We start from the raw sequence: 11,616 nt of genomic DNA, 5'->3' as shown, positions 1-11,616 counted from the left end.
TCGTGGTAATTTAAATGCTGAAGTCAGCATCTGGTAAAGGGAGTTGACAGCATTACAATTTTAATCTTATCATTCATAAAAATGGAAGGTTTAAACAAAGGGTATATTATAAAGGTTTGGTTCTATTATGTGGTTCTTTCTTGTGATTTAATTTGTGTTCGGGTTTATTTGGGGATGTGGTGTACGTGTGGGTTAAAGATGTGTTTCTGGCTACTTAGCCATTATCACGCACTGATCATGTAATGGATGGTCGCCTTAGGGCGTGGATGTTTGTTTGTTCGTATGTGTGTTGTAATGTAGTTTTCCATGGGTAATGTTACAATGTGTAAGGTTAAAGGAACAGCTCGAGTCTCAAAATGCCAAGGAAAAATGTGAACACCCAGGGCAAAAGTCACTTGGCAAAAGATGGTTTTAATTGAAGTAGTAGTAATTTATATAATCATTCTGTTAGGTTCACATGTCTTCTGATAAAGACAGAGACCCAATCTAAAACCACACACGCTTCCTGGCAAATGCTCTCGCGTTGGGATATTAGGTTTTAGATGTATCTAATTGTAATATACAGGAAATGAGCTATACCCATGAGGTTTTGTATTAGGCGTTCTACAGCCGTTCGTTCTTTTCTCTAAAGTAGCTTGCCATCATGTTCTTTTTGAACATGTTCAGGTCGACAAAAGTCGATACAGCTGATTCGACGTCGATGTGTCGGTCGACTTTGTCTTCCTTTTATCTGATGTTACATCTTTGAACCAGGATAGAGTCAACAGTAAGTTATAATTCATAGCGTCTCTAAGTCCATGTCTGGGAATTATATCTTGAGACATTTCAGCTTCTGTGGGTCGCTCGATATTTTCAGACACAGTTCTGCACTCTGACCGACATTTTTTTCCTTGCCGTTCTTTCTTTCTTTTTGATAAAAACCTATATATTTTTTTTTTAGTCCTGGATGGGTGAGATCATGTGATGATGAGTCATAGATAACTCACATCGCTTCGAATAAGCAAAATGAGTCACTAATGTCATCTGTTGGTTGATATACTTTGGACACAACCTCCCAATAATTGTTATTCGTTGCCTTTGTGCCCAAGCACTTCGACCTGAGCTTCCTCATGCATAAGTTGTTAGCTATTTGTTGCTATGTATTGTAGACTCGGTTCTTTGTTTGTTATAGCTTTGGTGTCGGCAACATGACTATATATATATTGCAAAAATAATCACAATAACGCGTGACGAAAAAATATTGCAGAAACCACAGGGAAATTAAAGTCGGAATACTGAACGTTTTCGTCTATTACGACATCCTCAGAGTACAAGAAAGAAAAAATAGAACACAATATTTATACAGAAGTAAGAAAACTGGGAGAGGTTATAGTCACATAAAACCTTCGGACATTATACATACATACACATTCAATTACACATGGAAATGTTAATGGTAATAATAATAAAAGTACATACACATTCATATACACATGGAAATAAGAAAGGTAATAGTAACACAAAAAAAAAGAAAAAAAAAAGAGCAAAATCATGTGGCCGAAAGGTCCATAGGACATTTGGTACAATTAGGAAACTTGGTACTGCTTAAATATCCTATGATTATAAGATTGTTTAACCAAAACACAAGATAATATTATCAAATTGTACAAAAAAAACAACACAATATTTAACAGAAATAAGAAAACTGAAAAGGTTATAGCCACATAAAACCTCCGGACGTTATACATACATACACACTCATATACATATAGAAATATTAATGGTAAATATTGTTAAATATTGTGTTTTTTTTTGTACAATTTGATAATATTATCTTGTGTTTTGGTTAAACAATCTTATAATCATAGGATATTTAAGCAGTACCAAGTTTCCTAATTGTACCAAATGTCCTATGGACCTTTCGGCCACATGATTTTGCTCTTTTGAATTTTCTTTTTCTTTTTTTTTTACTTTTACCTTTCTTATTTCCATGTGTATATGAATGTGTATGTACTTTTATTATTATTACCATTAACATTTCCATGTGTAATTGAATGTGTATGTATGTATAATGTCCGAAGGTTTTATGTGACTATAACCTCTCCCAGTTTTCTTACTTCTGTATAAATATTGTGTTCTATTTTTTCTTTCTTGTACTCTGAGGATGTCGTAATAGACGAAAACGTTCAGTATTCCGACTTTAATTTCCCTGTGGTTTCTGCAATATATATATATATATATATATATATATATATATATATATATATATATAAATAAATACATTCACACACATATATATATATATATATATATATATTTTTTTTTTTTTTCGAAAACCGAAAGTGTCCTTTTTTATCTTTGTTTAGTCCTTACTTGAAGTGTGCATAAAATTGTTTCATTAAAAAAAAAAAAAAAAAAAAAAAAATATTTTACAATGAAATTACTCCTGCTGCATTAGTCACTTTGGGACTGAGTTTCTTAACCTTCTCCGACCTCAGCACCCACTATAGTTAGGTTTAGGCAGTCCAGCACATTTAACATCCAATTGAGGAGACTACAGCTGTTGTATTAATTACTGCATGAAACAGACGTTTCCAGCAACTCCCTAAAATCGTCAGATTAAAAGAGAGAGAGAGGGGGCATGGCTCTGGTAAGCGCGTGGTGGATTTTGGGCGTGTTCGATTCCTAGCCATGGCGCAGAGGTTAGGAAGGACATCCACTCTGAGCAATGTTGATATCTCGCTCATTAATTGTTAGGCTGTAAGTACACACGCTTAGAGGCAACAACCCTCTATGCGTAGTATACACACACAAGCATATCGCAAAAAAAAAAAAAAAAAAAAAAAAAAACCCGACTACATGCACAAACATCTACATAAAATTTTCCTTCTACAGTACTGAAATAATTTTCATTTCACGCTTCTCTTTTACTGCACCTTCTCATTTCAGTTTACCTACCACTTAAATTATTTCCATTTTCTTTATCTTTCTCCACGACTAAGCCTCCTACTCATTTTCTAAATTTGTTGGATGAGGTGGAAAAGAATAAATATCCCTACGTAACCTCACGGTTACACGTATTAATCTCAGCAACCAACTCCAAGTCTCCTGCCGACCCCTCCAAAGCCACGGCCCCACGAAATAAATATCCCTAATCTCCCGGTGGCAGAAGCCCTCTTTTATACACAACTATCTTTTCATTATCATACAGACATCTGTTCCCCACCTACAACTACCGATCCCGCGCGAGCGGGTGATCTGTCCTAGGTAGTCCATAGTCCATGGCCCCCGAACCACTGCTCACCTCGGACCCGAGTGGTCTACCGTGGACACTGCCTCCTGCGTTCATGTATGAATTGTTCCGGACCACGTACAATAGTGAGGTTAAGGTGTATACCAGCCCCTCAAACCACACAAAAAAGTGTCGCCTCTGCAGTGCACGCACATTCTGCATGCACGACGTACCATGTGCGATGCGATGAACCCAATAATAAGCCAGATCCGAGCCGATGGCTGCCGTCCACCACACCCATGGAGAGTCCCATGAGGGGTTGAGGAAACGCCTCTCGTAGAGCCAAGTGTAACCAGCGAGCTCTATACCTCGAGTAAGAAGTCTGTGCGGAAGAGAAAGAGAGAGATGAACAGGGCAACAAACTCATTCCTTTTGTTACTCGTTAGAAAAAGAAGTGGAATGAAGATGTTAGAAAATAAAAATATATGACAAAGGCATCCCCCTCCCCAAATGGTACCACCAACCCTGAAACCCAGGTTTTCTTTATTTGCTACTTCCATTTCTCATAACATGTCCATTTCACCTGTAGGCTGGCCTGTTCTCTTCCTTCCCCCATTCCCATCTGCAACCTAGTTACTCGCGAGGCCTGTCATTCCTTCAGGTGGCGGCACACTAGGCTAGCATGCTGCTTGTTTATGTTACTTCGTCCGAGTAGAAACGACTTCGGTTACAATAATCTAGACTTACGTAAGAACATCTCAACAATGTGTCTAACACTCGTATAGGTTTAACTTCAGCTTCTCACTATATGACGCAAGATTAATTTGACATTTGGAATTTTGAAAAAAAAAGTATCCGAAGTCGTTTCCACTCATAAGAAGTAACAAAAGCAAGTAGCATGCTAGCGAGAAATGTCTAGTGTGCCTTCACCTTTACTCTGCGGCTTTTCGTAACTCCTTATGTAGTCATCAAATATTTCATCTCCACAGCTTCCATACGCCCCCTTACTTCCTTACATTCACCACCGAGGTTCCCATACATAACAGTCGGCACCACAGCCTGAATCGGGAGTGTGTCCTCCTATGCTTTTTCTCAAGTCCATAAATGTCGTGTACAAACCACGTGGCGTGGAACACACGCGTTATGTCGCCCACGCGGCTAGACCTGACGCGCCAGCCACACATACCTGCCCATGACAGTGCGATCCTGTTTGACCCAACCTAACCTCATCCAGTACAATTATGTTATTACGCACCCACGCGGTATATATATCGGCTCCTGGCCGCATGTAAAATCAGTTTAGTTTTACCTTACAAATAAAGGCTATCATAAGGCTAGAATGGTGTCCCTTACATAGGACTTTGTAGTTTGGGAAAAAAAAAACATGTTCTTTGTCCAACTCGCTTGTGACAGAGATTTAAATTGCCGTAAGCTCGACCTCCATCGCAAGTAGCGACGCTCTAACCCGCTCGACCAGCGAACATCCATATTTGGATTTCATATATTGTTGTTGTTTCTAGTGACATGTTTTTATTTTCCCTTAACCCTCTCAGGACATCTCCGTCTTTCTCCTCCCCTACTCTATGGCCTGTCTCTTCCTACAGTCCTCCCGTGCCATAAATATGATGATATAATGAAATTTACAGTGGCATGGTCATAGGAAGGTCGGAACGGTTTTAGATAATGCATGTGATATGTGGACCAAGTATTCGTCCTGAAAAGGTGAAAAGGCACAGGACACACGCCCGTTCCAGGAAGATGAGATTTATCTAGAATAGTCGCCTCCCAAGTACTTCCATCGAACTTGTCCACTCTGTGACAGCTGTGCTTTAGCTGGCGTTCAGCGGCAAGGCAGGTTACTTGTCTCGTGTCGATTTGTCTTGGCACACAGGCCGTAAATTTAAAATCTTTCGCCAGCCTTGGCGTAATCTTTCCACCATTAGAAAATGGAAGTTCACTAACTTCATTGGCTGTACTTTTATAAATGACAGGTAGATTTACTGATAAACTAGGAATCCAGGTAAAATTCTACTTTCTCGTGGTAGAAAGAGTTTGTTAGGAATGACGACAAGTTTAAAAGGACGGCCCACAATCTCTCTTGTGGTTCCCTCTGATCTTCCCAAGAGACTTAACGATTTCAAAGCGATACTCCAAGTCTCATCCATACAGTTCAACGAGGCTCATTTAGATAAATACCTAAGTAAGATGCTGTAATGATTATAATTGATCTTATATTATTTGTTTTTGTTTTATCATTTGTCTATCTGATTTTCATTTATTATTAGTTATATGTCAATTTATTATTATTTACTATTTACCTGTTTTGTTTATTATTTAACTATACCTATGCATTTATTTATTTTTGTTATTTACATTGTTATAGATATTCTATTTATTATCTTATTATTAATATGATTTTTTTTTCGCATCCGACCTAGATATGGATCAAAAGGTCTCCTGTCGGCATGCTCCGCCTTTGTAATCCTTTGTATTTAACCTCTACGGGAGGGGGTCCTGCGGTCAGTTGAATAAAGTCGTCTAGCGTAAGAAAATAAAAGTACAGGTCATCATAGCAGAGATATTAAATACTCAGACCTTAGTCCCCCGTTAGAGCCAGATAACAAGGTCAAGACTCTCCGCGATTCAACAGACCATCCCCAATCGTCTAGACATTTCCTAGCCGGGTCTATGGACCCACACACCCATGTCGGGTACAAAAGTTTTAATCCCTTATCTGTCAACGGCTACATACTTTGTTGTTTCCATCACAAGTCCATGTCCACACGAAGTGAGGCCGTCATTGATCCTAAGAACTGGTTTGCCCGTTGCCCAATTGATCAAGTACTCAAGGACGATGAGAGTCAAGAAAACTGGGATTACCTTAGAAAAAAAAAAAAAATGTATTAGAAGGTACAGAAGCATACCGAGAATATACCTTTCAATATGTAACGAGGTCTGATACAGAAAAAATATAAGAAGAAAAACAATTAAATTGCATGGGGACTTTGTTCCTATCAAGTTGTACTTATGTTGAAGGAAATTATTGTGCAGATACGAATTGGTATCAGAAAATGGTCGAGTGGATGCGTCATTCTTGTGGATCACGTTTAAAGATGAATGAGAAGGCAAGATTACAGATAAGCGAAATTGAAAGTCATGCCAAACAGTAGCTAGCTGGGAATGAATTTTGAATGATAACAAAAGATTCTACTAAGTGATGAGTCCAGTCTACCGTAAGTCAGAAACTCCCAACCTGTTGCTTGCGGAGAAATGGATAGAAAAATTAAGAGAGATCTATTTGAACGCGACTAAAGAAGTCAAACGTAAGATATTAGGAAACAGCTTTCCACATAGATGAGCCAATTTGTGGAAAAAATAGGAAATAATTCAGATGGACAACATAAGTGAACCTAAGGCAATGTAAGATAAATGGAAATATGGAGATTGACTTAGCTTCAACTCCATATGTTACAATTAGTTAAGCGCGCGCGCACACACACACACACACACACACACACACACACACACACACACACACACACACACACACACACACACACACACACACACACACACACACACACACACACACACACACACACACACACACACACACACACACACACACACACACACACACACACACACACACCTCGATGGCGCAGTGGTAGCGTTCGCAGCCACCACTACGGCGGTCCGAGTTCGACTCCCGCCTAGGGCTGAAAAAAAAATCAGTATGTCTACGCAGCGAGTCGTTACTACAACTCTTGTGGGTGGGGAGTTGGGTGTGTGTGTGTGTGCGTGTAAGGTCACATCATTGTCCATAGATCGGTCATACATGAGCTCTGAGCTTTCTTCTGGGAAGGGAAATAGCTGTCGATCACGAGTCCAACACGTGATCCAAGACCATGGTGAATCACACGCGCACACACACACGCACGCGCGAATTTTACACTAGCTATGATAATCGGATAGTAAGAGACTGACCCCCCCTAAAAAAAAAAAAAAATACATGCATGGGGATGGGGGGTGTGCCAGAATTGCTCATGGATTGGCCTACCCAGCATGTGATCTTTAACAAAGACCATCATGAATCACATACGCATGCACACGCACACTCACACAATTATGTCTACGAAGTACGTCATAGGAACTAAGGGGTCAAAGTCCGAGTCAGTGTTGTTACTCATCTTTTAAATACATGCATGCACGCAGGCAAGCGTACACACGGACACAAACACACACACATTCACACAGGACTACCATGATCACCTAGAGTTGTACTGCACAGCCGGACTTAGGCTAAAGGACTAGAGCGGCAGAGAACTTGAGGGGAAAAGTAGAAATAAAATCTTCAAAGGAAGTGCGAAGTGAGAACAGCACCACGAAGGCCAGAAAAATATAGAGATAGACTGAGAAAGAGAGAGAGAGAGAGAGAGAGAGAGAGAGAGAGAGAGAGAGAGAGAGAGAGAGAGAGAGAGAGAGTGAGTGAGTGAGTGAGTGAGTGTACTTGGCCGGAAGTTTGTCATCATGGAGTGTCGGGAAACCAACAACTAGACCAAGAGACTTGGGGCAACAGTTTGTGGCAGACGAATACTCTGTGATGATGGAGACAAGGAAAGGCTCTGTGATTTTTTTTAAGGATCTCCATCGCCATAAAACATTTGATCTTATTCTAACACCCTCACCCCCCCAAAAAAAAAAAGCCAATATTTGTGTTAGATGTCAATAAATTCCTGATGTTGTTATTATTATGATTCGTCATTATTGAAGGGAGAGGGCATGAAAGGTGTGAGTGGGGAGTGGTTGTGAATGGGTCAGCAAATGAGGTGGCCAGAAGGCACTTCTCTGTAATCTATCAAGTGGATGAAGGGTGGGGGTGGGGTGGGGACTGTCGCCGCGTGAGAAACCGGTGGGGGTAAACTGTAGCTTCGGCAATCAAGGCCTGCTACGATGGGGACAAAGCGAAGGAATGGACAAAGAGGAATAGAGAGATCAGTGCTCGGGATAACGCTCAGGGACAGTAGGAGGGCCAGTTGATAGATGAAGAAGACTGGAGTGAAATATATGGAGGAGGCGGTAAAAGAGCGCAAACGGAATCGAGCAGATCAGGTTGCAAGAAATGATGATGATAGATGGAACGGCGCGAGATGGAAAGCGTGGAAAAGGGAGACAAGAATGAAGATGGAGAGGCGAGATAGAGAAGTTTGTAGGACGTGGCAGGAGGTTGGCGCAATCTTATGATTTCTGGGAGATGATTTTGCTCATTAGTGGACTTTGAATGGCTGAATGAGAATGATGAGAATGAGTAAGATGTATATGCGCTTGGGTTGCTTCCTGCTTCGAATATTACTGTAAATTTCTACATTACCAAAGAGTCTGAACACAATTAGATAAATAAACAGATACATTAATTATTAGACAAATAAATACGCAAGTAATAAATGAAGGTAGGTAAATGGTATGGTGTCAATTGGGTGATATGCAAAAATTTGTTCAAATTCGAATATCCCTTACTACCTGCATTGCATTAAGGATATTAATGCGCCAGTTGGTAGCGATGATACATGCGAGTAATATTAATTTCCTGCGGAGACTATTACTAACATTACACCTAAAGAAGCTATTCTTACCTCCTAATACTACTACTGCTGTTGTTGCTACTTCAGGTACTGCAACTACTACCATTATAGATACTTTTGCGTGTACTACTAATTCTAGTTGTATAGTCCTATTACTACTTTTGTTTCAACATACGTGACCTTCATCCTTGTGGAATGTGGTGTGAAAGCAGGCAGGATCTGTACTATTTTCACTTAAAGTACCAACTTACGATCACCATTGCATTCATAGGGGAGGAAGAGGGTTATCTATTCTCCAAATTACCCATAAAAGGATCTCCCTGTGGAAAAAAAGCCATGCATTCAATCTTTGAACAAATTTATGCACGTTCGCGTGTCTCTGTTGTATGGGTATAAGCACGAACTGGAGGCATGTGCAGTGATGCCAGGTCGAATTGCCTAGGATACCCTAAATCTAGTCTTAACATTACCCTGCTTGCTTTAAAATCACCCTGTGTGTTAATAATTTACCCATCAAGATCACACACACACATTTTATATATATATATATATATATATATATATATATATATGTGTGTGTGTGTGTGTGTGTGTGTGTGTGTGTGTGTGTGTGTGTGTGTGTGTGTGTGTGTGTGTGTGTGTGTGTGTGTGTGTGTGTGTGTGTGTGCGTGTGTGTGTGTGTGTGTGTGTGTGTGTGTGTGTGTGTGTGTGTGTGTGTGTGTGTGTGTGTGTGTGTGTGTGTGTGTGTGTGTGTGTGTGTGTGTGTGTGTGTGTGTGTGTGTGTGTGTGTGTGTGTGTGTGTGTGTGTGTGTGTGTGTGTGTGTGTGTGTGTGTGTGTGTGTGTGTGTGTGTGTGTGTGTGTAAGGATATCATCGTAATGTGTACAGCAACGAAATAGTATAAAGTGTTCTCACGTGACACGGCTATTCACTCGCGTTGCCACTCTCCAAACATGTTGGTTTGTTTTTGCTAAGTTCGTCATCAGATTCATACGTGTTGATGTAATTTCGAAATTGTCTGATGTTGAATTTTCAAATGCTTTCTTAGCATGAAGCATTTAAGGTGTCTGTGTTCAGGGAATTTCTTATTTTTTTGTTTTCAAAAGATTGATTTGAGAAAAAAAATCTACACTGGCAAGTATAACAGTTTTGTCTTGAAGTTTCCCATCGATGGAAATAGGGGTGTGCCTTTCTTCATGCTCTTTACCTCCATCCAAATTTCCAAACAGTAGTGTCGCTCTGTACATTCAATTCTGTGTTTCGTAGCAAATGCCACTCAGGAATTTGGAAAGGTTTATATTAATAGGGTAATGGAAGGGGTGGTTTTCATCCAGATACACTGAGGATCCAATGCTTTGGGAAATTCAAATAATGGACCAATAAGATTAAATTTGCGAAGAAGTTGCGGTGTTTTCTCAAAATAAAAACCAAGACCTATTAGCCTGCAGTTTACAAGATCCTGGTGATTGGGGTAAGGAGTGCTTATATGTGAACGATATTTTGACGCATCTCGAAGGTATTTCTCCCCGTTTTCTTCTCTTTTTTCTGCATGTGAGGGACGAAAAGAGGGCGGGTCACCGATTAAGTGGCTTTGCCGAAGGTGATTGTGTCTTGCTACATTGCTTCTGACCTAGGGCAATGGGCGGGATACAGGAAAAACCCATAATCCATGAGGGACTAAGATGAGAGGAAAGGTAGGGTGGTGGAGAGGAGTGGAATGGGTGGGAGTAGATACGTGCCTTTGACTTGGCTATCTCCCTTAGAAGAAGGGGAAAAGCTCTTGGAATATAGATAGATAAAATTACCCTAAATTCTGTGTTCTTCATATTTCTATCCTGTTACTTTGAAGTACTTAAATTACTCTGCTCCTGGCAGCAATGGGTATGTGTGATTATGGTATATGAGTGTGAGATGTAACGCTGGATACTGTGTTGTTTTTATGAAAAACTGCGTGACAGGAATTCGTTTAATTTTGTTAGCTTACTTGGTCGACATAGCTTGGAATTTCTTCTACCGTCTCAAAGGTCGTGGTGTTTCTGTCAACTACATAGAACAGGTAACCAGCCCGCTTTGCCACACTCGTCAAGCTCTCCATCCTACTACGCAACACACTGACGACTGCAGGGGGAGAGATGAAAACAATTTAAATGAAATAGTGCATTGCGATTACACTGACGCAAGTTAAACGCACCCTCCCCAACACACACCCCTCTCCTTGAGACCAACCGTCTTCCAACGTTTGAAGAATCACTTCCACTATGAAGACCACTATCCCTCACCGCGAGACTGGCAACAAGGCAACTGAGCCAAATTGTGGTACGTATAGACGTGGACTCTCGTTATCTGTGCGTGCGTTTGTGTGTTAACTCATGGCGAAGGTCATTCTGCTTTTGTCAAACCCAGCTACTCACGTGATGTGCTGTGGTCTGAACATTGACGGTACATGTAACAGGGATATACAAATGTTGACATCAGAATTTGATAATGACGCCTGATATATTCAATATGATAAAGTTGTATCTCGAGAAATGTGTATTAGATACGGTTGCCAAATGTCCCATATACGCTGGACATGTCCCATTTTTTATAGTATTGTTCCCTGCGCCGCACTGATCTTTCAGGGACACCCCAAAGGTCCCGTATTAAGTTCTTAATTTTCGTAAAAAGAATACATATTTACTACTATCTAAGATAGTCTATCTTATGATTCTTATAAGTAATTTTACTTTCTTTTCGCAGATTCTCTTGCCTTCAAAGGATTACAAAGGAAGAGCATACCGACAGGAGACATTTTGGTCCATAACTATGTCGGACATGGAAAAAA

The 11,616-nt window shown here is 40.2% G+C and overlaps 1 protein-coding gene across 2 annotated transcripts in view; it reads right to left on the bottom strand.

Moving 5' to 3' along the window:
- LOC143034064 (alkylglycerol monooxygenase-like) overlaps positions 1–11,139 on the bottom strand; it is a 23,129-nt gene extending 11,990 nt beyond the window's left edge. The window contains exons 1-4 of one of the 2 annotated variants that reach the window (XM_076199965.1): positions 11,019–11,139; positions 10,777–10,910; positions 5,964–6,091; positions 3,445–3,593 (exon numbers count right to left, since the gene is read on the bottom strand). In XM_076199965.1, coding sequence (XP_076056080.1) covers positions 3,445–3,593; positions 5,964–6,091; positions 10,777–10,887 — 388 coding nt within the window. In that variant the 5' untranslated portion in view covers positions 10,888–10,910; positions 11,019–11,139. Of the gene's footprint in view, positions 1–3,444; positions 3,594–5,963; positions 6,092–10,776; positions 10,911–10,999 lie in introns of both variants that reach the window. The other variant, XM_076199966.1, reaches the window with a different exon arrangement.
- Between the last annotated feature and the right edge of the window lie 477 nt (positions 11,140–11,616).

Source organism: Oratosquilla oratoria, chromosome 16 (assembly GCF_046742065.1).
Source record: "Oratosquilla oratoria isolate Oo_2021 chromosome 16, ASM4674206v1, whole genome shotgun sequence".
Taxonomy (NCBI): Eukaryota; Metazoa; Arthropoda; class Malacostraca; order Stomatopoda; family Squillidae; genus Oratosquilla; species Oratosquilla oratoria.
Note: the sequence above shows the minus strand (reverse complement) of the source record. Positions and strands in the feature narration are given on the sequence as shown.